This window comes from Chiroxiphia lanceolata, chromosome 5 (genome assembly GCF_009829145.1).
Source record: "Chiroxiphia lanceolata isolate bChiLan1 chromosome 5, bChiLan1.pri, whole genome shotgun sequence".
Lineage (NCBI taxonomy): Eukaryota > Metazoa > Chordata > Aves > Passeriformes > Pipridae > Chiroxiphia > Chiroxiphia lanceolata.
In genome coordinates this window covers 62,236,450-62,261,485 of record NC_045641.1, presented here as the reverse complement: position 1 = coordinate 62,261,485, position 25,036 = coordinate 62,236,450, and the positions used below count along the sequence as shown (strand labels likewise).

At 48.9% G+C, this 25,036-nt stretch overlaps 2 protein-coding genes across 4 annotated transcripts in view; one reads left to right on the top strand and one right to left on the bottom strand.

The window, feature by feature from the left end:
• Window positions 1-25,036, top strand: part of CACNA2D4 (calcium voltage-gated channel auxiliary subunit alpha2delta 4) — a 129,028-nt gene that overhangs the window by 73,626 nt on the left and 30,366 nt on the right. The window lies entirely within an intron of this gene.
• On the bottom strand, window positions 1,402-24,431 carry LRTM2 (leucine rich repeats and transmembrane domains 2). Of its 3 annotated transcripts, XM_032688547.1 has the most exons (5): window positions 23,859-24,431; window positions 13,173-13,312; window positions 11,533-11,694; window positions 7,192-7,782; window positions 1,402-5,677 (listed from the first exon to the last, which is right to left on the bottom strand). In XM_032688547.1, the coding sequence occupies exons 3-5, from the start codon at window positions 11,597-11,599 to the stop codon at window positions 5,223-5,225; spliced, it is 1,113 nt and encodes a 370-aa protein (XP_032544438.1). In that variant the 5' UTR covers window positions 11,600-11,694; window positions 13,173-13,312; window positions 23,859-24,431; the 3' UTR covers window positions 1,402-5,222. The 3 variants fall into 3 exon arrangements, with proteins under 3 accessions (XP_032544438.1, XP_032544436.1, XP_032544437.1); XM_032688545.1 differs by lacking the exon at window positions 13,173-13,312; XM_032688546.1 differs by lacking the exon at window positions 23,859-24,431 and having other exon boundaries at window positions 13,173-17,696.

The window sequence follows — 25,036 nt, the reverse complement described above, 5'->3', positions numbered from 1 at the left end:
TGCTAGGACTTGCACTTATCTGATCAGCTGACCCTCTGACCTGTGCTTCCAATCAATGCTGGCAAACACTCTTCAAGCCACCACAGCAGTCTGCTGATGAACAAGATACTAAAGAGGAATTCTATTTTATACATTTTATATGTTATATATGCATATTTACATGGTTATATATGGTGTTATATGTGTGCATGAGTAGATAGGTAGGCAGGACAAATACATTTGCCAATATAAAATAATAATCAAATTATAATAATCAAATTGCAGAAAATTACAGCCTGCTCCCAGATAGTTCATGAACTGAAAAAGCCTGGAGTCATCAGATGAGTGTGTTGGCTTTGCTTTTTTTCTGCTCTGTGTTTCTGGTATTATATGAACTGCTTAGCAGTATCTGTGTGCACTCCTCTACCTACATGGCAAAATTAGACTAAACTATGTGTCATAGACACCATGCTATTAAACAATGATGGTGACTCTCTTGCAGCACATACCTTTTTAGCAGCACAGATGCTTCAGCTCTTATCGGATTAAGAGTATCTGGGTTCTGTTCCCAGTTTCTCTCTGAAGATCAGCCTGAGACTAACAGGGTGACTTGAGTATAGCAGTGTGAGTACAGTGGCACAAGGGTTTGCTTGTGGTGGGGCTTAACATCTTTTGTGGTTCCACATGCGTCGGGATGAGCTTTTTCTCACAGGATGAGAATGTGATGAATTGTGTATGCTTAGCACTGAAAGTGGCAAAGTGGGGAATTTAAACTTCTTAGCTGTGTGTGATAGACCAAGCCAGTGAACAGCTGGTGGAGAGACTCTTTTAGCTCCAGGGGTGACAGCTTGTGTACTTGGGGTGCAATAGGATTAGACTGCAATTTCCATCCATTTCAAAATAACCTTGCTCAAGAGGGTCAGGAATCTGGAGATGTAGGAAACCATAGCTCACTATTTGTTACATTACGTTCTAATTAAAAAAAAAAAAAAAAAAAGGCTTTTGGAATCAAATTTGACCTGAATATAACTCCGTTGGCTTCTGCGTTCTTACACTAGGGATTAATTTGGCCCTTTCTACTTTTATGTAATGAGCTGATTGCCACAGTATCTTATCCTTGTTACACAATCACCCTTGTCTGACTGTGTCCCTGGAGCGCTGTGTGTGTGTGTTTCTAGATCTGGGGTCTCACCTTGACTGTGTGTCTAGTCCTAGAGCCTCACCCTGAGTTACACTGATATACTCTGTGTGTGTGTGTGTGCATGTTCATTCCAAGTTCCAACAGTGTGTACAAACCAGCATACATATGTGGGAATTGAGGGGCTTTCTCGTTTGGCTGGCTGTGTCCCTGTGGTGTTTGCTTTTGCAGGGGGCAAGGAGAGAGGGAATTCTATTATCAGAGATCTCATTTAAACAAGAAGGAGCATAGGAAAATACATTCTTTATTATTATTCTGTAACAACAAGCCAGAAATATAATATACCTTTAAAAATTTTCTGTCTCATGCCAAAGAAACCTCCATTCAATCACTTTAGAAAATCTTGTCGCTCTCCCTCAAACGGTAACAAAAAAGAAAAAGGAATTACAAGTGCCATCTGTTCCCTGCAAGAAATGTGCCTGTGCCACAGGTGGGTGTGTGGGGAAGGGGAATGGGGGGAGCAGAAGGGGTGTTTCTGGTGGCCCTGCCAGCCCCTAGATCACCCTGGCATGTGTTGGACCTGCCTACCCCAGAATACCATTTCCTAAGTGCAGGCGCCTGCGTGGAGCATTGGTGCACCTGCCTGCACCAAAGGGTACGTTCAGGGGGGTTCTCCCTGTGTCTAGCCATGCCTGCAGGGATAACAAGAGCCCCTGTCTCCACACACCAAAGGAACCCATTGGCTGAGCACGCAAGGAGCACTGGGTGTCATTCTGTATCCAGCATCCCACAGGAGAGCTTTGTTTTGGACCGTGCTAGGTACCATGCTCCCTGGTGTGCCTGTGGACAGTGCAGCAGCTCAGTCACACCAGGGCAGCCTGTTTTCCAGGTGTGCTAGGGAAGGGAGGAAGAGCCTGTTTGCAAACAGTGGCATGAAGAGGGTATTTCCCAGTGAACCCAGTTACTCAGCTCTGCATGTGAGAGGTCCTCATCCTTCCCAGCACAGTATTTGCTTTCCAGTGGGACTCCCCATAGCAGCCAGCCTTCATATTTCTCAGCAGCACTCAGTTCTCTCCTTTCCTGGGTGGGTTTCTAAACATAGCAGTCCCTTGTCTAGGGTTGAGATAAATCCAGACTTTCTGCTGTATAAATTAAAACAAAAAAGGAAAGGATGGGCAAGGTCATCAGCAGCCCCACAACACAAGATATAGAAAATATTATTAGCAACAAAGAAAAATTGGTCAGGGCTGGAGGAAGTCACAGGGAAGGTGCAGGGAAAGGAGGATTTCATCCCCTCAGCCCCTGCAGTGTGCCCTGCCTTTCTCCCATTCATTTTACCTCTGGTCTATTCCCTTTAAAACAGTCTCTCACTCTCTTGTTCACTCACACACATACATACACACACACACATATATAGATCCCATTTGTTTTGTGCAATATTTCACCATTATTTGATGCAAGTAAAATATAGATCTCTAAATATACCACTCTGACTCAAGTCCCATTTCAAGTATGATTGTGGAGTCCAGTATGGTAAAGGGAGAAGTTCCCCTGAGAGGGAGGTTGGGGAGAGGTTTGGATCCAGCAGGCAGAGTCTAGTCCTGGCTTGCTGGGAATGTGGAGCAACAGTGACACGCATATGGAGTCTGCAGTGCACCAGTTCTGCCCTTCAGAACGGGCTACACTTGGAGCAGATGGGATGGTTGTAGTGGCTATACAGTGTATGGGGTGAGAGTCCTTCCTCCTCACGTCTTGCCAGCCCCCCTCCTCCTCTTCCAGTTCCTCACAAGCAGTGTGCTGGGAGCAGGGGTAGAATGTGTGTGCACACTTGTGGGTGGACTGCTTCTCCCAGTTGTTCCTCCATGGCAGCCTCATCTTCTGCTTTCTGAAGAACATCCTCCCCCGTCCCATGCGTCCCTGTGTCGAAGGAAAGTCATGCTTAAACAGCTCAGAGCATCCTGTCTCCTTGCCTCTGGTGACCCTGGGTAGACCAGGAGGGATTTTGCCACTCCAGGCTTTGATTAAAGATGTTGTGTGCCTGTGGGTCAGTACAACCACCTGTCTGGGGCCAGAAGGGGGTGAGGAGCCAGCGTGCATTGATTCCACAGGGATCCGGTCACAGCGAGCGGGAGGGCTGCGAGATGTCCGAAGGCATCGGGATTCAGATGGAGCAGGTGGAAGAGGTGATGTGCCCTGGCAGGGTCCACCTGCAGTGCATGCTGGGCTCTGAACACAGGTTGCCAGCGAAACACCCTGCAGAGCTGGGCTGGCTGCCAGCTTGCTTCCTGATGGCAGGGATCACACCATCCACAGGCACTGTGGATGCACGACCTCCGGTGTCATCTTCCTCGCCCAGGAATACCCACTGTGACGGGTTAGAGCAGGTTACCATGGCAATGTGCGCTCTCCCCTGGAGACAGCATTTTATCCCACTTCCAGTGATACAAAATGAGTCCTTATGTCGAGTTCCTTTCATTTTTTTTTTTTCCCCTCTCACTTTTTTTTTGTTTTTTCCCCTGTCAGGTCAGAATGAGCAAAAACTAATAGGAGGCACTGCAGTCTGAGGGCTTTAAAGTCTGACTGGGGGAAGTCACCCTGCGTGACAGTGGCAGTGTGCGCAGTTGCGTGTGTGGGCACGCTCGTGTGCAGCTGTGGATGGTGTCAAACACACCAGTGATGGTGAGGGGAGCGTATGTGGGCTGTGCTGCCTTCCATGCCAGACCCTTCCTGGGCTCTCCCACACCTGCCACGCTGTGATCCAGGTTTCTGCCTTCAGCTCAAGACCCCTCAGAATTGCGCCCATGCTTTTCAGTCACCTCAGCTGCATCACCCTGCTCCACAGGCCGTGCAGGCCCCTCTACCAGCCATGCCAGTTGTGTGACTTCTTCCCCTGACACCTTTCCCCAGGCTCACACTACTCAGCGTGGCTTATGTTACTGAGGCTGGTAAGCCACCTCCTCCTCTAGTCTTTCCTGATGACCCAGTTCTACTCTGCCAGCCAAACATTTCTAAATGGAGGCTTCGTATCCTTACCCTCTCCATTTATCAGAGAAAACATAAAACAGATAAGAAGAATACACCTTATTTTTTTCACAGACTCATGCTGTAATCTCAATAATTTTGCCTCTCCCTGCCGTCTCCTGCCAGTTTCCACTGGCTCTACACTAGGGCTGAGATGTCTCTGTTAGCTCCTCAGTGGCAGTGTGCATGTATTTTGTCTGAAGCAGAAGGTGATATGCAGTGCTGTGATCAAGGTAAGGTAAAGTGGCTGAATGTATTCAACACACAGAGGGCAGATCAGCATGGGCATGTGTGGCTCTGCACATGCAGGTGGGGTGCCTGGATATCTGGAACTGTGGCTGGCTGTGTGTGCGTGTTGGGATCAGAATGAGTCAGTGTGTGTGTGTACAGGAGGGTGACTCCATGTCTGTGCACCTGTAGGAGATGACATGTGTGTCAGCTCACAGATTTGGACTTGGCCAGGAGCAAAAAGAAGGACACTGCGCTCCTGGCAGCGTGTTAAAGTGACACAGGTTATCTTTCCACCTTTAAAAATGAGAAGGGAACTCTCCCACTGACTGTTGTCCTACCCTGGGGACCTTTCCTCCCTTCTGATGTAAAGAGCACTGACTTGCAGGTAGTGACCCTGACAGTGAGGCATGGACACTTCTGGTGTCCTGCTTCCCACACAAGCTTTCACAGAGCTGCTCTCGGTTTGCAGAGAACTCTTGACAGGATACAGGATGACTCAGGACCAAAGCTGAGAGAACAACACAGGTTCCCAGAATGTGCCAGCTGCCTTTGCAGCAGGCATGTGAGGGAAGCTCTGTGCAAGGGCATGAGGCACAGCAAGCACTCGAGGTCTGACTACTTTATTTTGTCTGGGAGGCCCCAAGGGTGAAAGGGCACAAAATGGGCCTGGGGCAGAGGAAAAGAAATTGAGCCAGGTGCCCTGACCCCCCAGAAGCATGTTGCACTACTTGGGTGAGTGGAGCAATAGCACAGTCTGTCTCTCTGTCTGGGAAGATGTACTTTGGGAGGACCCCATGCTTGACTGCTCTCAGGTACCTTTTTTCATCGCTGTCCCTTCCTTCCTAGAAGAGTTTCACGCCACAGAGGAGATTTGTTTTTGTTCTTCGTGTTCACCTTCTGTGTCACCCATGAGCGGCTGCCTCTTCTTCAGCTCCCGGTGGTACTTGGCCATGAGGGAGGCGTAGATGCAGCCGTAAGCAGCTGCCACCACCATCATGATGCAAACGATGCCGCAAACCACCCCTGCAATGATCACAGTGCCAATGGCCCGGCGCACGCTCACGGGCCTGTATCGCTGTTTCTGAGGGCATCCCACACTGGGCTCCACTTCTGTTTCTGGGCCTGATTTAGATTTGGAAGGAGTTGGGCTGCCTTTAGTGCAGGGTGGGCCAGTATTGTCCAGCACGGTAGAGCTGTTCTCATCATCCAGCTGGGAGCAGTAGTTAAACATCTCCATGGGTACCATTCGCATATCCTTCCCTTTCAGCTCCTTGGGCAGGGTACATGCCAGCTGGTCAATTTTGCCACCTGTTCCAATAGAGATAACAGGAGTGAATCACAGCTTCATCCTGTGACAGTGACAGCAGAGATAGATCCTAAGGTGGGGTGAGTTCATGAGCCCCCATTCACGTCTGCTAAGTATTTTCCCTGCAGAAGTTTCAGCCATGTCAGCTGGCTGATATGATTCTACCTAGGCTGGATTCCACACTAGAGCTCATGGTGCATGATATGTGCACAGACGTCTTTCAGGCCAAGACATGAAAGCCCTCTGAAACCATTTATTAAGTCAGCCCCATATTGTTTAGTGAGTTATGTAAGTGTCAGTAGAACCATTTTATAAAAGGAGAAATAAAAGCAAAAAGATAGGACCAGGCTGTGTCTTCTCAAAATAACAACAGATACGTGGTCCCATCTTCTAACAACAAATCCATCTCTGTGAAAATAATGACAGATGATGAAACAAATGCCTGAGTGAGTTTGGGCAATTTCTTTGGAAGGGGACTTAAAAAACAAAAAGTTACCTCTGTGTGCTTTCCATCAACATATTGTGTGATATGGGAGTCAAGAAAGAAAACAAACCAAAAATGAAAAAAAGGGACATTGGCACTTGTATGCTTGTTTGATTCTGCTCACACAAATGCATATTTCAGACTGCAGTGTAGCCATAGGCAGAGATAATCTTCTTGCAGCATGGCTGTGATCAGCAGGGATGTGACAGCTGACTGTTGCTATCCGCATGATTTGAGACCCTTTCCTACTCGTTGGCTTCAGCAACAGAAGGTCAGGCCTTCAATCGTCATTCCTGTAAAATGTGCCATCTTTCTTAGAGTTGCAGCTCCTAAAAATATGTCATCCCATCAGCATTCCCCATAAGTGATATGTACCTTTCAGCCTCCTCTGTTTCAAGGAAAAGGTGGAAATACAAACTTGTCAAAAACTGCTCGCTTTAAAATGATGATTTTATAGCCAGTCTGACTTGGGGCCTGGCTTGTAAATTTGAGCTTTCAGTTTAGGTTTACCAATATTAGTTGGAGTGTTTTTCCTGAGTGGCACCTTTGCCTATGGTTCTTTTGTTGGCAGAAAACCTGATGCTTTATAGCCAAATCTGACTTTTAGTTCTCTTGGCTTAAGAAAGAGAATGGGATGGCTATTTTCAGGTGTGAAAAGCATTTCTTCCCTTTAGGCAGAAAGGGTGAGGTGAACTCATAATCCTAAAATTTTGATGTTACTTGAGGAAAGTTCTTTCTTCTCCCAAGGTTAAAAAAAAAAAAAAAGAGGGGATAATTGTTCAGATTAGAAACAAAACAAGGAAATAGGAGATCCGGGGCTGCAGAGGACTCCCCAGCCTGGCAGTGTTGTTATACAAATGTGCAGTGGCACTAAACTGTGGTATGGTACTCGTACTCTTTGGCTAAGACCTGTCATTCAGGTCAGCCTGTCCTGACAGATGTATCTGCTCATGTTTCTCCCCTGCCTTTTGTTTGCCCTTCCGTGGAAGACCAGCTCTTCTGCGCTTTCACTCCCGCAGCGCGAGCACCTACCTCGGTAGGAGAACCACTCCATCCAGTGTTTGAAGTCTCGGAGGTTGCAGTCACATTCCCAGGGGTTATCCCCAACTTGGAGTAGCTGCAGGCTGGTTAGCGGTTCGAAGGTCACCCTGTCCAGGCTCTGCAGGCGGTTGGACCTGAGAGAGAGGGAGCGGAGAGCAGGCAGGTCGTCAAAGATTCCCGAGGGGATCTGGGCCAGGCCGTTGATGGAGAGGTCCAGCTGACGCAGCAGGGCTGTGTGCTGTAATAGGTCCTTGTCCAAGGCCCTAATGCTGTTGTTCCTCAGCTGGAGCTCCGTGAGGTTCCCCAGGTCACTGAAGATATTCTGAGGGAGCTGGTCCAAGAAGTTGTTGGATAGATCCAGCCTCTGTAGAGCGGAGAGGTTGGAAAACACTGCTCCTGGCAGGATGCTGAGTTTGTTGTTGAGAAAGAGGAAGGTCCTGGTGTTTGTGGGGATGTCTGAGGGAATGGAAGAGAGGCCCAAGCCACTACAGTCCACTTCCAGGTTGCCACTGTTACACTTGCAGGAGGAAGGACAAGCAAAGAAGGACTCAGCAGCACATAGTGACAGCCAACAGCCAAGCACTGGTGGGTGAAAAGCAGGAAAGAAAGAGTGCATGTATTAGAGCAGTGCTTTCCCACCCTCACCCATTGCCACCTTGAACACAGCTACAACCACAGTACAACCCTCACAGCAGGACCCTTCCCTGCAATGCCCTGCAGTGTAATGAGTTTCCTCACAGCTACATCCCTTTGCTGGCCTGCACCTTCACACCGTGACTTTCCTCTTAGCATTCATTTTTATGAGCAAGTAAATATCCTTCCAGTTTCACAAAGAAGTTAGAACAGTGCATCCCAGAGGACTTTGCTGACAGATACTGGAGCACTGGTACCTGTCAGAGGAGAATGGAGCAGAGAGTAGTGGGAGGTGTCACCTCTGATAAAGGACAACTCTTTCTAAACAGTCAGGGTAGAGGGAGGAGGGACCAGTTTATATTTAAGAAGCTCTATTTTCTTCAGGAATAGACATGTTAATGAAGAGCTATTAAGAAAAAGGAAAACAAAACAACCTACATCTCATTTGCACTCCTGCAGTTTGAAATTCTAAGATCTGTGATAGATCAGACTCGGGTTCTAAGTTAGCCTCTACATCAGGGTATTGTTTGCTTTACCATATTCATAGTGTGTCGTGTGGGCCTTGTGTCCACTTTTAATGAATTAGATTACATTACAAGGGGATGATCAAGAAAGCTGGTAAAAAGTAAGAAGAAGTCCCTGGACTGGACGCCTGGAACTTGCCACTGCTCTCAAAACAGTTTCATGATCCTATAGCAATAGCCCCAGAAGTACCTCCTCTGACTAAAATTGCCCACAGCAATGGAACGAGGAAAAAAATTGCAGGTTGGTAACTGAAGAAAGGGCTGTTAGGAAAAGGGTTACCATGTGCACCCTTTCTCCTTCAGTATCTCAAAGTTAAGGTCAGACAGTCCACAAATCTGCATTTTTTTAGAGGCTGCTCTGGATCACCATTCCAGACATGGGTCCAGGTTCTCTTAGTGGAATCAGGACACTTGTTACCAACCCTCCCTGGGTGCCAGTGGCTTCTAAAACTCTCATTTCTGTGCTAAAGAAGCAATAGCAACAGGAAAGCGAGCTTTGTGCCTCCTGTCATTAGAGGAGTGGGAGTTATGTTTTAGCAGACTATGTAAAACATTTGCATCCTTCATCTTAATTCCTTTCATGGAGTTGAGCTCGCACAATGAATTCCACAATTTTTCAATGTGGGAAGCAAATTCAGCTCCCTCACAGTTTTTAAGGTGACAAGTTTAAGCATTTAACTAAAACTGAAGCAGGTTTGTCTGTATGTCATGCCCTGTCCTCTCCGTTTCTCACTTTTCTGCAGAGAAGGCAGTCACTTAAGGGTTGGTTTTAGGGGTCTTTTTAGGGGTGAATGGTGGCTAAGGTGGATACATTTTTTGTCTAACCATTCCTTCCTAAACTGAAAATCAGTTTCTTTTGTCCTGCTTTTTTTCAAAGAACCAACACGCAAGTATTTTGCTTCTTAACCCTAAAGGAATTGTGAAAGGACTGCCACAAGAGAGGGAGCCAATGGAGACACAAGCTCTGGAGCAGCTCTCCCTGGAACAGTTCTGAAGTCAGCCATGCTCTTCCTCTCTTCCCCTGTGCCACTCTTTAGAGCTCAGTCTGACACATAGGCCATTTTTCTATCAACTTGGCTTCTGTCAGCAAGGTGCCTTCATACTCAGACCCTGTCATCCTGCATAGGGTGTTTTTTCTGTTCCCAGAGATCCTTGTGAGAACTGGCAGATTTGTGGACTGGTAGCCTAAGGAGAAGTACCCATTTTGCATCCTAAGCTATATAACTTTATCAAGGACCAAGGGATAAGCATTCAGAGACAGTGTCCCAGCTCTCTCCTATTTTATCCATCTTTCTCAACCCTTCAAGAATTTTTTGCTGTCCTACAGTTGAGATCTCAGGTGTACATCAGCCCAGGCCATGCCAATATGTGTGACCTTTTAACAATAATTATGGATCCTTATGGTGAAATACAAGACAGATCTTTATCCTGAGCACCTCTGTGCTCTCTTGGCATGCAAGTGTTGGGGTCCACAGCAGAGATTGCCATGAAAGCAGATTGTACCCTCTGGACTTGCAGTACAGGTACTGACTGGCTGGCTGATATTTAATTCTGTTCAGAATACATCACAGCCTTGTTGCAGGAAGAGAATTAAAAGAATGGGAGCTAGAATGGGGAAGGGAGAGAGCCATGAGTCACTGAAGTGACCCCGTCTTTTTCCTAGATGCTTAACAAAAGCACAGTATTAATAATAGATTGACAGCTGTGATGATGAGATAACACTTAGCTGCTTTGTACACCAAGAAAGGCAAGAGCAGACCGTGTGTAATGCTATACAGGTGGCATTCTGCTCACAGGGCTTATCTCTCAAAATGCCTGCCCGCCTCCGGCGCCGACTGGGTGGCTGTGGGGTTCCACCAGTATGTGTGCTGGCAGCGGCTGGTAGGAACAAAGTCTCAGGCAGCTGGCTGTGGTTATGTTCAGGAAATGGATTTATGCCAAGTTTCTGTAGCCATGTATAGGATATGCCAAAAATGTCTTGTTGTTACCCATACATTGCTGTATGCTTTTGGAAATATTTTGCTAAGATCACAGAGAGAAGAGAAAGCCTGATTTCGTTTTCGGCTCCTTGCAAGAAGTGCATCACACTGGGATGTGGGCTGAGACCAGGGAATTCATCACACTGGGTTAGGATGCAGCTCCATGGGAAAGAGAGGCAGGGAAACCATAGACAGAACTTGGAGATGTCTTCCAGCCCTACGGAAGGATGAGTACTATGTGTTTTCGTGTTAGGGGCATATGAAGTTACTTTGTGAGGTGTTTGGTGACTCTAGTAGGTGGCAGAAAGCTGATGCAGGTATATCAGATTAAGTCAAGACTCAATAGCATTCATTATAAATAATTTATAAAGCAGTCTGGTCTGTGAGGATGGATTACAAAGATGCCTGTTTTCTGGAGAAGGAAATAATTCCTCCAGCTTCTTACAGCCCCAGATTTGATCAGGAGGACTGGAACAAGGGAAACCACAGACCTACTTGTTGCCTGGGCATGCAGTAGTGATGGACACACTCCAAGTGTTCCCTTTCCTTTGCTGTGGTCCCCAGATGCTTCTCTGAGATCCAGGTACATTCCCAGAAGGCCACATCACCCTAGCTGTCTCTGCCCTGCACTCAGAGGTACTGTAGCAGTCCCAGTCCACTGGGAATATGTACAGGCTGAATGCTTACAATTTAATTTGAAAGAGATCTTCTTTATTTACTCCTTGATTTTCACTACATGTGGCAGTGCCTAGTAGAAGAATTCTGCCTTCACGTCCTGCATTCCCTTCTAAAATCTGTTTTGAGTTCTGCTGTGAAGAGCTGGGAGCCTTGTTCAGCAGCCTATGTATAAACCCCTACCATAGAGAGGAGTCTGCAGCTTATAGGGTACTGATTTGAGAAATGCTCAGGGTGGATCTTTGTGTGATGGTATCTGTCATGCTGTTTCTCACCTGCCAGGCCCACTGGAATTCAGAAGCAATCATCACTCACTGTCCCACTTTAAGCCCATATTCAGCTTTAGAATCTCACTCTCCCTCCCAGCTAGCCTGGCCTCTAAAGGAATCAGGAATTAGTTCAAACATCTCCATTCTTAGCTGTCCCTCTCCCCTATTCTTAACCCTGATGTGACCTATTTTCTTCCCACTCCCTTGACAAACAGGAATATCATACTGAGTACCTGAGTAGGCATTACTTACGACAAGCCTCTTGCCACCTCATGAGGAACCTGCTCCTCCACCGGTGGCCAGCACTTGTAGGCAGCATCCTTGTCTTCTCCAGCGTGTCTTCACATCCAAAAGCCAGCCTGGCACACAGCCCCAAAAGGAGAAGGAATGACCTTGTAGCCTGCCTGCCAGGTCCTGGAGTGAGAAAGCAGAGCAGAGCGGATGAGATTTGGTTCCCTGGGTGCAGAGCGTGGGGCTGGGCTCAGTGTTGTCCTTTCCCCTCCCCAGCTAGTGTGTTGCCTTTGAGGCATCATCTCTGTTTTGGAGGAGAAATGGAGGATGTTTCAAGAGGCACAGCATGTTGAAGGCTCAATGTTAATTCATTTTGAACCTCACGGTGCAGAACTAAGGCCTGATTCACCCAAGTGCCAGAGAGAGAAGTTTGTGCTTGAATAGCCTGCCATGGTGGCTACATTAGCCTCATGCTCAAGGTTAGCCTGATGAATTGCTAAGGTGACCCTGCCAGGGCAGCAGACTCCAGCTCATTCCTGTTGCCTCCACGCTGGCTGGTACCACCTGTGCATCCTCTCCCTGACGCACGGCTCAGGCTCACGGAGATCTGGGCACCAGCGGCTGCCAAGCTGCTTTTCTCCCTCCCACCTCCCCCCCCACCCCACCCCCTCCCCGTATTCCCTACCAGCACTTCCTGTCTGTTTTAAGGTAAAATGGATGTGGTGGCTAGAACAGCACAGCTTCAGCTTGGGGATTTCCCACTGCAGCAACTGCAGGAGCTGAAGAGCAAGCGAGCCTCGGAGGAGAAGGAGAAGGAAGGACCTGGGGCGGGGGAGACGGAGTGGGGGTGTTGAAAAGAGGGGAATTGCATCTTAATTAGAAGAAGGAAAAATCCTCAGTCTAATTAGAAACCCAAAGACCATAAACTATCCCCTGACAATAAGTGACTGACAACAGGTTTCAACTTCCCTCCTGCTTCCCTTTTGGATGCAAGGAGGCAGGAAAAAGGAAAACACCACGAACCCTTCTGTCCTCCTGCGTACTCTCTGACGTGCCATCCACAGTCGCAGCAGCAGTTAGATGGACGCATTTCAACCAGAGTACAGATATAAACCCTGCTCCATCCCCTCTGAGGGGCTCTGACAACATCCACAGCTGTTATTTTAGCTGGGCAATGCGCTCCCACCAGGACGCTCTCCCCACACACGTGCCAGGGTCCCCTACCCTCCCCCAGGCTCCCATGACTGATTTATTTTATATGGGAATGTAAACCACCAGAAAAAATATTTAAATTAGCATCTTGATGAGAATGATGAGCAGGTTCAGTGCCTGGACTAGTACATTTGCAAGGCTATTTAGATCACATACCTAAATGTCAATGCACCAAATAGATTAATACCTCTCACGGTACCGAAACTGGTTCGACCTTCACCCGCTGCAACCCCCCACTCCCCAAACCGAGCTGGAGCCCTTTCCCTGCAGCCCCCACTGAAGGAGAAGCCGCAACAAATAGCTGTCCCCATTTGGTGCTTGAGCTCGACCTGACTGAGGAGACTTTCAGCTTCCCCTATATAAATGTCTCCATCCTAAATGCCACCCTGAAGTCTCCTTTCCTCGCCTGTCCGTATTGAAAAGGAGGGTGAAAAGCCACAAGCACTTACCTGGAGAGGTTCTGCCTGCAGCCACTTCCACCTGATTCCCCGGACACTGCCCAATTACAGCCTCTTCCTTCCCTTTCCCTCCTTGACTTTCATTCCCCAGCAGCAGGCTTTCCGTGTGCTCTATTTAACTCCCTACAGCACTGGAATAAACGGCAGAGTTAAGCTGACAGCCACAGAGCCTTATCTGCCTGCTGGATAGCGCGAGTCGATCAGCTCCAAATCCTGTTGCCAAATGATCACGTCCTTGCTCTCAGCATCAGGGGCAGCCGCCTGCCACGCTCTGTCTTTCCCTCTTCCCCACCTTCACTCCATCTAACTTTTGTCGGGGTTATAGATAGCTCTGTTCCTTGTGCTCTTGCTTTTTGGCTCTGTTTTGTAACACCCCGTCTGTATCAGCTGGCTCAGTTCCAACTTGGGGGGCTAAGCTTTTTTGAAAAAAACAAAACAAAACAAAAAAGCCCAAAATCAGCTTCCGTGAGTGCTTTGTGACTCGGTTTCCCTCTGTGATCTCCCCTCAGCCCAGGCCCCCTCACAGGCCATGGGCTGGTGTCTCTCCTGCCCCGCTCACTGCTCTGTGCAGTTCACCCGCACCATCCCCAGGTGACAGTGGGGGGCTGAGGGCAGGACTGGCACACCCAGGCATGGGGATGGTGGCAGGGTCAAGATTTCTACCCCTAGGTCCTTCTACTCTGGCAGGGCAAGTCCAGCTCTTGCACTGGTTTCTGGTACCTCACGGGCGCCTCTTTCTCTCAGGCAGCACCAAGGCTCGAGCAGAGAGTGCAGGGTGGGAGGAGCAGCCGTGTATAAATAAGCCCTTTCCCTATGTTTAGAATTTATTACAGTGCATAGTGATTAACACCTGTTCAGGCTTTAATGCTGTCTCCTGCACTGCAACATGCACAAAGATGGAGGGGCCTTGATAAACCCAAGATTATTTTAAAAGCATGTCACATACACGCAACACTCCCACCCCATAGATAGCAGCCACCCTGTGTGCACTCATACACGTGTTTCCAAGACTTCAAAGTGACTGCCTTCATGTACAAATGCACATATTCTAGTCACCAGTCTAGCTTACAGTTACAAATATGTGCACAGACTTGGGCTTGCACATGTGCTGGGGACTCTTCTGTAACCCATATTTATCAACCTCCATGTCTTCCACATAACTGCCTGCTTCTCCAAGCATACCATATGTTCAGGTGGCAGAACAGTAGATTTGGAATAGGTAGAGGTTCTTAGCTGCTGAAGGGCAAAGCACAGTGAGCTTCTGCATTTGTACCTTGAAGTAGAAAGTTTATGGAGAAATTTTAATTCCAAGGATCTGGAAGAAAACAGTTTCTCCCACGCATTGACTGCCCATAAGCACATTATACCCTTAGTGATTAATATTCCACAGTCAGGAGAGAGCAAGGAAGCAGAGAGGATTTTTGAGGGTTTCTTTTTTAAATGCTTTCTCTGACTTATCTTGAGTTCTGACTTTATTAGCTGTTTTATTGTGGCCCAAGAGATACCTTCTGCTCTGCAGAGCACCAGGCCAGCTGCACTCACTGCCAGTGCAGCACTGGGAACACCGAGTCCTGGGACAACTAGCACTTGCCCACACCTCAAGCCTCTCCATGGCAGCACCAGATCTGTCTGGCTGCTTTCAGCCTGAGAGCCAGGGGTTTTTTTCCAGCTGTGAACACTCTGCCAGACCTAGGAGTGCCCCCTGTGTGCCCCCAACTCAAGACAAGAGGCACCATGCCATTCCGAACCCGCCTGGCATTGCTTGGGTTTGGGGGCTCAAGGCTGATTAGCATTACTGGAGCTCTGAATGCTCTGAAGTCATCCAAGTCACCCAAGGGCTCCACAAACCAGGCATTAGTCTTTCTCCTGGGCTTACTAGATGGTTACTTCTCCCTAGGGCAATATGTCAGCTGAATGCCCTGTGATCCATGGGACACAGTATCCAGAGCTTTCTTCCATGTACTTGGAGTTGCATGTCTTTTCCAGACTCTGGAGAAATTAACAGGGTAGCCTGTGGCGCTGGTGATGCCCTTTTCTTCTTACTTGTTCATATAGGACAGTAAAAGACAACTTTTTTAGTTTCAGCTCAAAGCAACAAAATGAAATCATCCATTTCTGGCCCATGGGCTCCAGTGGCCAAAAATACACTGAGTTGAAGTGCCACTTGGACATTTGGCCTGCTGTCAGACTCTAGAGGACTCTCTAATGAGGATTCCCCTAATTAGATTGAACAGGGAACTTTACTGCTGGGACCATGGAGTGGGGGGGGGGGGTGCAGAGGAGATTGTAATGATTTTGCAGCACTTGCCAGGGCATAAAAGCTACAGCAGACACTACCCCTCTCTTGTGCTTTGCTTCTCTCTACCCAGACACCAGTAATGTTTGCAGTATCATTCCAAAGCCTTAGCTTTTGTGGGTAGGGTCCCAAGGATCGTGCTATGGGAGTGGGGAGGGTTTCAGTTAACTGCATCCACATACTGTTTTAGTAACACTTCCCAATTCTGTGGCACCTTCTATCCGAAGCTTTCCATTTGCTCTATGAATGGCTCTTACCATAGTTGTAGGTGGTGTTACTTTGTATTTAATGACCCTCAGAAGTAAGGCTGAGATAATAGCCAGTAGTTCCTCTGCTCTTGGCAGGTGGATAAAGGTATTCCATTTCCAGACAGCAACACTGAGGCTAGAGAGACAGGTGACTGTGTCACTAGGATGAGACACTGTGAGAAACAGAGCCCAGCAACTTCTCTCTCTGATTATCTCTCCTAGTCCTTTGCACTAACCCTTGGATCATGGCTCAGGGATCAGACTCCGTTAACAGCCTGGCTTATGAGCATTGGCAGGGCATGTGGGTGACCTACATTTCAGAAGGGTAGGTAGCAGAGGCTGCAACAGATGCCAGCAATAAATTATCAGAAAGTGTACACAGACGCTCATCCCTCCCCCACACTCTCCTTGATAGCAAAGTCCCTTTCCCCTTTCTGATGCTGAATTGCTTTAGCCTTTATCAGAAAAACAGCAGGGTAACGGAGGGCATGGAGGATGCTTTAAGGAGATTATCTTCTTCCCTTCCCCTTTCCTTATTGCTTTTAGGATTCATGTTTTATTAGTATCACCCCATAATGGAGGGGGACAGTGGTACCCCAGCACCCAGTGACCAAAGCATGTTATTCTATGCCTGTTCCTTTATCAGCCCATGGGGGGCAAGAGTCACAGGCAACAGGAAGAGATGTCAGCTGTGTGGCCTGATTAATACACCCCAAGTGGGTTCAGATGGCATGGAGATGATGCCCATTCTTGGTCCCCCAAGAGACCTAAGTTAGTCATGCAAATTATCGATCACGAGAGGTCACATTGTCGCAGTGGCAGCTCTTCATTTGTCATCTGTTTGGACTGCAAAAGCACACAGAGGTGATAGCAAAGTTCAGCAGCACTGTAGAAACATACAGTGTGTGTCACTGGCCCAGTGAGCTTCTAAGCTAAATAGCTGAGGGCTTCATTTGCAGCACTTGCTGATTTATTAACACATGTGTTCAGGATTCATTAGTGTTGTGCTGTCACAATCAATGGAAAGCACATTTTAAATTCATATGAAAAACCCAGCTGCAGAAGAAATGGTGCCCTCTGACTTGCAGTGATCAATCACAGCTAAGCAAAGCACCTCATACAGAAAGCTGTAAAGGGAGTAGAAAGCATGCAAAAACCACTTGGTATTGTAAGGGACTCTGCCACGTTCCTGACTTGGTGACTAAAAACCACACCCTTTTCTCTGTGATGTGAAGAGGTCAAAAAGCTTCTGATTTTTGGATTGGCAATGTGTAGGCATTTCTGAAATGCAAATGTGTTTATGGTATTTCCTCCCCAAGGTCCTCCAAGAAAGATCAACTTTATCCCCATATTATGGAGGGGCAAACTATGATACAGTAAAAATGACTGTTGGGTTTGGCTGGGTGAAATTTCAGCTGCCTTGCTTTTGATACTTCACCATGAGCCCACATTAGTTCCCCGCTCAGGATTTTCAAAGCTGTCAAGAGCAGCACTTGCACTTGGGCTTGTAAATACTCTCCTGTCCTGCAAAGAGTACTTGTAGGGCTTACCAAAATTACACAGAATAAAGGAGTTTTGGCCAAATTTTCCCAGAGTTTCCTGACAGGCCTATGGCAAAAGCAGGAGAGAAGCCAGTTTTCTTGATTTCTCATTCTGTACCTTAACCAGTACACATTATTTCCATCCAAAGCCTCCCTGAACAATGCACAATAATTAGACTGGGAGATGCTGGAGGGGCTGGAAATACCAAGGACATAAGGCCTCAGCAAACCCTCTGAGAAAGTACAGAGCATCTGAAGGGGAGCCAGAGAGGGCAGCACTGCTGGGAAAGACCCAGATTGCTGGGGAGATGTGGAATTCCTTGGGAAGCTGTGGAAGCAGGTGCGGAGACCAGGATATCCAACACAGGAGTGACAGGAAAGTCCCAGCACAGTGCGAGTGTGGCATATGGAGGAGGCCCAGAGCAGCAGCAGGAGGGGAGCTGAGGGGGCAGTTGACAGGAAGAAATCCAGCCCTGTGTGTGCCAGCATCTTCTCCAAGTATTATTGAACGCGACAGACCACGTGCACGTTTCCTCCCTGCAAAACGGAGGCAGCTGAGGAGGCAAGCGGGTGAGGGAGTGGGAGAGGGGCTCAGAGGAGGGACACGTGAGTTGACTACCCAGTTTCCTCCTCTTTTTCTTTCCACGGAGTGATGTTTTCGCTCTTCTCACACTGTTGGCAAAAACTGGTAACCGAGATGTGGAGGGGGGTTCTACATGAAGGTTGAGATAACATTTTCTGATCCAGCCGGGAACAGTTGGCTGTGGGTGGTGGCTTGTCACCAGCCCTGCCAGTTCTAATCCAGATCCCAGTTTTTCTCTTTCTCTCAGCTGTGAAGAGCCTTCTCTGCAACTTTAATTTCCTGCAGGGGTTAATCCCATGGACAGTGGTAGCTCAGGCCCTTAATCCTTCCGCTCAGTCACTTGGCAGAAGGACTGCAGCTGCTCCTGACTTGGCAGGTCTGAGGGAGGCACCCTTCTGCTCCCAGTTCCTCCTTTACACCCCACAAGCATCCTCCATCTCACTGGCATTTGAAATGCTGCTCCCCCCTTCCTGGCAAGCCTACCCTGGGGGTGTGGGTGGGTGGTACAATCCAGGGAAAGGTTCCAAGCAGAGAAGACAGCTTAATGGGAGAATCCTGGTTCTTTGGTCCTCAATCCCCTTACCACTGCACACACAGGTATTTTCTGCACTTCTTAGTTGAATGGTGCTCTGAATCCCAAAGTATTCTCTTTCTTGTTTGTATTTGGGTGGTGTTCAAGAAGGAAGGTAGGTATAGGCCCACATTTATCAAGGATTCTCTGAGGGCTCGGGACTTTTGACACGACCCAGTACCTTCCCTGGCTCTCTTACTAGAGTCAAAGGATGCAGCAGAACTTCAAGAGGAAAGGTGCCAGTCTGTCTGAGTTAAAAGATACGTTTACATGCACAGAGCAGTAGATGAAAGTGCATCAGTTTAGCAGCGAGATAGGAAAATATAAGGTTTTAATCAATACAGACTCTCAGTTCACAGTTCTGTCCCTGGAGTGCTAGGCCAGAAGTCTAGCCTGAACAATATGGCCAGACTGCCAAATCCAGGGGCTTCCAAATCAACACCAAGAAACCCCTGTTATATCTTATGGGGGCCAAGGCACTTCAGCCATAAGCTTTTCTCCTTGTGGCTTCTCATTCCTAAAATGAGGTGAAATTCTGCAAGCCTAGGTGACCTCTTGCACCCAAAACACCCCACACCTGCATGTTTGCCATCATTCATGTCTGCATTAGCCCAAAAACTGCCTTTGCCTTTTTCTATACCCTGTATTCTGAAATACACCAGAACTTCCAGCTCACTGGCCTTCCTAGTGCTTGACTCTTGTTACTCGTCCTTCTTGTGGAGATGCCAGTGTGGTGAACTGCTGCCACCCAGGCTGCTGAGTGAGGAAGTCCCTCTCCCTCTCCATCACTCGCCACCTTGGCTGTGCTTCCCCAGCTACCAGGCTCCCAGAATGAGACCACCAGCTGCAAGGGCAGTGTCTTGCCACTCCAGCAGTTGGGGCAGGAAGAGAGAGAGGAGGTAGAAAACACAGTCCACTTCCCCACCGTCTCACAAGCCTGTGCCCTGGGCGTGTTCACAGGGGCAGGGATCATCCATCCATGAGCGCACATTTCTGGGCCAGAGCACAAGATGCCAACAGTAAAATTCCTCTCAGCTCTTCTCAGCGAGGGGATCGGTGACCCAGCACGCACACGGCTCCTGGAAAAGCTGCCCAGGAAAGGCAGATTCCCACTGCTCACACCCGATGCGTTTGTGCTGGACTCTGAAGGAGTCCTCTTTCTGCCTCGGTGGGTTGCATAGATCTGTCTCACTTGGTTGCCACTGTGGCATGAGGTTGTTAGTGCTGCCTGTTAGAGAGAGCCTGGAGCTCTTCTGCTGCCCCATCACCTTCCCAGAGCACTCAAGAGGGGCAACCCTGCAAAGTCCACACAAACTGTATGGGATCTGAGCTGCTGCCTGCAGCTCCAGGGGTACCTGCAGACCTCTGGGACACAATTATGCTCTTTACAAGCTGGGAACACTGCCCATAGCTCAACAAGATGTGGTGACAGCTCTTACAATCCAGAGTTCCAGCCAGGATCTTTGGATGCATCTGGGTTAGCACACAGATCACAGCCTCATGCTGCAGGGCTTGCTGAATCTGAGGAAGGTCTTCAAATTTGATGTGACTTTAGTTTTCTGGAGGGTTTGCAGCCACAGAAGAGATAGGGTTATGGCAAAGATCACATCCCATCAAAATCACTAGATGCAAGTGGTGTGGAAAGAGCAGGGCCCACCTTCAGCCCCTCTGCCCCAACACAGGTGCCTCACAGCAAAATCACAGCAGCACCGTGCCCTGCTTTGGGCAGCACTGGCAATAGAGAGCCTCGCCAGGAGTGGAAAGAGAGCCCAAGTGATGAGTGCCAAGTCAGGTTGCCTCTAACAGCTCTTCTCCAGACTCAGGATGTGGTCCTACTTTTTTATTCCTTGTATGAGAGCATGGTTCGTGGGGAAGGAGTCTTCCTGGCCTCCTTGAAGTGAGGAGGATCATGGTAGCAGGGCCTGTCTTCAAAGTAACAGCCTTTGCTTGCAGTCAGTCGGGAGGTTCTGGCTTGTATGGCCCTGCTGTAAATTTAAGACTCAGTCCTTCCTGTGATGGGTGTGGGGCATTGCAGTGCAAAAATAACAGAAAGTCTCTTGTTTTCCCACTCATAAAGAAAAAGAATCAAGAAGGTGACATTTTACTTTAAAAAAAAAAAAAATTGCCATGTGATCAAATATGCTATTTGGCTTGCAAAGCCAAGCACTTAAATGTGAGATAATACCTGCCCAGTCTTCATTCAGCCACCTGCACATCTGCATCACAGCACTGCCTTTGCTTACCCAACCAAGTACTGTTTCTTTTTTTTCCGCAGTACCCCATCCCATACTCAGTGCAAAGGACACATGATACTGAAGCTAACAATAAGGATGCTGTAATAAATAAGGCTATTTTTATGTGGTCGGAATTGAATATTAAACCACAGTTTTGGCAGGAGGCCACAGTCTGTACATTCCTAATTTTGCGGGTGCCCAACACAAGACCCTAGGGGCCATTTTGCAGAACTGCTGAACACTCACAGCTGTTTTTCAAAATGCTGGCAGCTTAGCCAGCAAACTGGTCTCAAGGACTTGATGGCACCGAGAGCCAAAAGGCCCCAAGCTCTGGCCCTGCACCTGCTGCTCCTTCCCTGTGTGGCTAAAGCGGACGTCTCTTTTCCCTTCAAAAGCAAGGAAAATAACCACTCTCTCTTGCCTTGTGAAGAGCATAAATTCTCTATCATCAGCTACAAGGCAACTGTAGCAGCTAACATCTTCAGAACACCACAAGACAATGAATAATGATGTATTGCCTCCAGGGCTTGCATGGCAGGCAGTAAACAAATAAAACGGGCGCACACTTTGCAGTACTAAAGAAAATAACAGCCCCCTGCTTCACTCCTTGCACACCATATAGCCAGTACCCTGAATGATCAGCTCATGAAAATACAGCATGTCATCCCACCAGTCAGGACTGCAACCCAGTGCAGATGGCACGTTGCCCCCAATCCCGACATTTTCCAACTTTCAACTACTTTTTTTTTTGCAATGTGAATAATATATTTCACATAATCCCACCCCTCAAAGGCAAAACAACTTTTCCTTGCATCTCTCGAGTCTGGAATTTAAAAAATCCACATCTTCTTGCTATTTTCATACCCTCAGTCACACAAAGCTTTTTTGTGAGCCAGCATTTTGGTAAAGCCACAGCAGGAATAAGGTGTGTGTTACAAGGTATTTCCGTGTTTCCGCGCTGCAGAAGGAACATCCCAGAACTCCCATTCCAGCTCCTTTTCCACTGAGAACTGGAGTGTGTGCCGTGGTGTAGCTTGCTGAAACATTCCCCAGCTGGCAGGAGCATCCCAGTATGGCCATTTGATTTATGGCTTGAGCCACCCAGGACTGGGACAGATGTCAAGCAGCTGCTTGTAACCAAACATGGCAAGTGCAGGAGACTGCCTGGTCTGTCTTTTGAATCAGCAACAGGCAAGTGCTGAAGAGTCACCAAAGAACTGCCCAGAAATGCCCTTCCACAGGCTTGAGCCTGTCCCCATCCTATTGCAGCCTCTGCTGCTCCTTGAATGCTCCTCTACAGATATCCTCATGGCCCTGTGCTACTGCTGGGCATCCCAGCTCTACTGAGACATAGGTCTGCTTTCATCAGGCTTCTGTGGTGCTGAACAGCCTAGAAAATCCCTTCTGCACCAGGCTTAAAAAAAGGCCAGAGGAAGGGCAGGAAACTGGAGTAACTCATGAAGGTATCCAAGCTGAGAGTGCACCTTGCTAGCATGTAGCATTCACTTTGCTGGAGGCAAGGGTAAAGCTATGATCTGGTATAAAAATTATATAAGAAGGCTTCTCCCCCTTTCTCTTTGCAAACAGGCCCTTTGCTCAGGATTTACCATAATTCCTCCAAGTGGGCAAGATGCACTAACAGAGGCAGCACTGATGTCTGACAGGGAGACAACTCCCGCAAGCCTTTCGCTCATGTGGAATAATTCCCTTGCAAATGTTGTTTGCCCACAGCAGTTAGAGGAAGATCCACCCCCTCCCACCCCCAAACAGACCTGAGCCACAAAGCTCAGAATAAAAATGGTCTGCAATTCTGGAAAGGCTCCCTCAGTTCTAGAAATGTCTCCTGCTTTAGGACAAGTGCCTGTGTGCCTTTGAGGGTTCCCCTGTCTTTTAAGGGTTTCCTTCTTTAAACTGTGCAAAGCAGCTGCTCCAATCCTTTCCCAAATGAGATCTTAATTTCTCTCTCCATCCTTGAGTGGCAGGTCAGGCACCAGCAGCAGAGCAGTGCTGTACCCTGCTCGCTGCCATTCCCATCAGGGGTGTGCTGGATGTGGCACATTCAGGCTACCTGACAGTCCACGTGGTGGGCCTGGGGCCCAGCTCAGTCATGACCTGGTTGGAGCAACAGCTTAAAAAATCCTCTCTCCCCAAATCTGGAGAGCTGCAGTTCTACACGTCTCTCTTAATTAGCATGAGATGCAGGGACAGCAATAAACTGGTCAGGCAGAGGGAGAAGGAGGGGGCAGAATGCCCTGTGTGGGATGTGTGTGTGTGCACGTGTCTGTGCATGCGTATGTATGCACACACACACACCATACACACACCCTAGTGCTTATATATATACCCCTATCCATAGGGGGCTTCACATCAGCTCATTTGAGACCTCGTTCTTGCCCTCTTCTGCCAGTCAGGGCTGGAAAAGCCTGTGAGGCTTCTCTGTGCTGTGTTTCACCCACCCCACTCAGTGCTGTGCCTTCCGCCCGAAAGTTCAAAAATTGCGGGTTGAGCCTGCAGAGATGCTGAAAGCAACTTGGGACTTATTTTTGGCTCTACTTGTGATTTGGCATCCTTCACTTCATGTCCTGTGGTCATGTCCATGAGCACACACACCCACACACAGATACATGCACCCTCCCCTCACCCTAAAGCCGTGTACTGAGTGCTGAACCAGTGCAATTTTGGTCCTCACTTCTCCATTTTAGGTTGTTCTTACTCAGACAGCTGAGTCCAAAATGATAGCCAGCAAAGTCATCACGGGCCAGGCAAGTGGCACCTCTCGTGCTGACCCCTTTCACAGCCCCGAGGAGGGGACAAAAGCCAGGGCTCCCTGGGAGCTGCCCGGCACTGGTGACCGCAGCACCAAACCCTTAAGCCTCAAAACTACACCCGAGCTGCCCGTGGTGCAAGGAAAGGTGCTGGTGCCATTCGCAGCTGGGAGAAGTTGCTCCCAGCTGCCGGCACTGAAACTGGACTGGAACCAGTACCAGGCACCTCTGCAGCAGGTTTGCCGTTCTGCTTTGTCGGGAAGATCGCTGCCCGTCAGTCTGGCACAGCCGGGACTTGTGCACTGTGCTGTCTGGCAGACAGTGCTGCCCCTGCTGACACTCTCCTCCCCGGGGAAGCCGGTTCCTGGGGGGCAGCTCCACTGATCTCGCTTAGCTGGGGATGGGGGGAAAAATGCAAAAGAGAGATGTCTTTACTTACCTCTCTCAGGCTGGAATGGACCCTCCTGTGAGAATAGCAGCTTTTCCAGTGAAGCCGGTACAATCCCAAAACAAATCCAGCAGAAAAGTCCCTCTGTTGCCAGCTGGGCTCTCGGTGGCCCCTCGCTGGCAGGAGCCCCCCCTACCCAGCCGCTCACCCCGCGTGGAGGGCAGAGGAGCCGCACGGCGAGGTGACAGCGTGGGAAAGGGACTGTAATCCTCCGTAAATAATAAATAGGGGGAGAGAGAAAGAGAGAGAGAGAGGCGGGAGAGGGAGAGACTGTGCGCGGTGAAGTGACAGCTGGGGGTACATCTGCGATGGCAGCAGCACACGCACAGGAACGCGCACAGACAGTGCAGAGGAGTCACCCCGCCAGGCAGGCAGGATCTGCTCCAAAACACCCAGAGGAAGGAGCTCGGGAGGTTTTCGTTTCTCTCAACCCATCCTGGAGAAAGGGCAGTTGCTGTCAGTCCCTCTCTCCCCCTCCTCCCACCCTTGCTGCCATCCCTCTCCGGGTGCCAGGAGCTAAGGGGCTCTAGGAGGGGTGAGGAGATACCAGGGCGGGAGGAGCTCCCCACAGCCCCTCGGGAGGCAGATTGGTCAGGCACAGGTTACAAGAGAAGGCACCGAGCTGAATACCTCCCCCTCTCTCTCCACCTCTCCCCCTGCCTGCTGTGTCTGATGACAATAAACCCGGAGAGAAAGGCATGAGGATGAGAAGGGACGAGCCCTCGCTTTTGTACAGGAGTCAGGCGGCAGCGAAGGGGAGACAGCAGGGGAGAAACCAGGGAGCCTGGGAGAAGGGCACTCCCTTTCCACCAGTGCTCCAGAGATGATGGGGGGATGGCAGTGTGTCCAACAGAGAGACTTAACAGAGAGGTGCCCACGGTGGGCTGGCCACATCCTCTCCAGCCACAGCGGGTGTCCCCAGAAGCTGTTTGGGTGCAGCACAGCCCTGTGTCTGTTTTCTTGGGGATTCAGGGAAAACTTGAGGAGTGCTGGTAGGGGATAGTTGGGACAAGGGGAACGGGTGAAAGAGAGATGTGTTTGCATCCATTCATTCCCCTGAATTTTGTGTGCAACAGGGAGACTGTGCTCAGCCGTGTGTCCAGTGCAAGTGTCGGGTGTGGGTACACCCATGCAGTGACAGAGGCATTCCCTGCCCTCCCTGACATAGC

Coding starts and splice junctions, on each gene's coding strand:
- LRTM2 (XM_032688547.1), bottom strand. CDS start 11,599: ATGCTGCCTACAAGTGCTGGCCACCGGTGGAGGAGCAGGTTCCTCATG. Junction 7,783..11,532: donor GAGGTGGCAAGAGGCTTGTC/GTAAGTAATGCC, acceptor TTCACCCACCAG/TGCTTGGCTGTTGGCTGTCA. Junction 5,678..7,191: donor GGAGTGGTTCTCCTACCGAG/GTAGGTGCTCGC, acceptor CTATTGGAACAG/GTGGCAAAATTGACCAGCTG.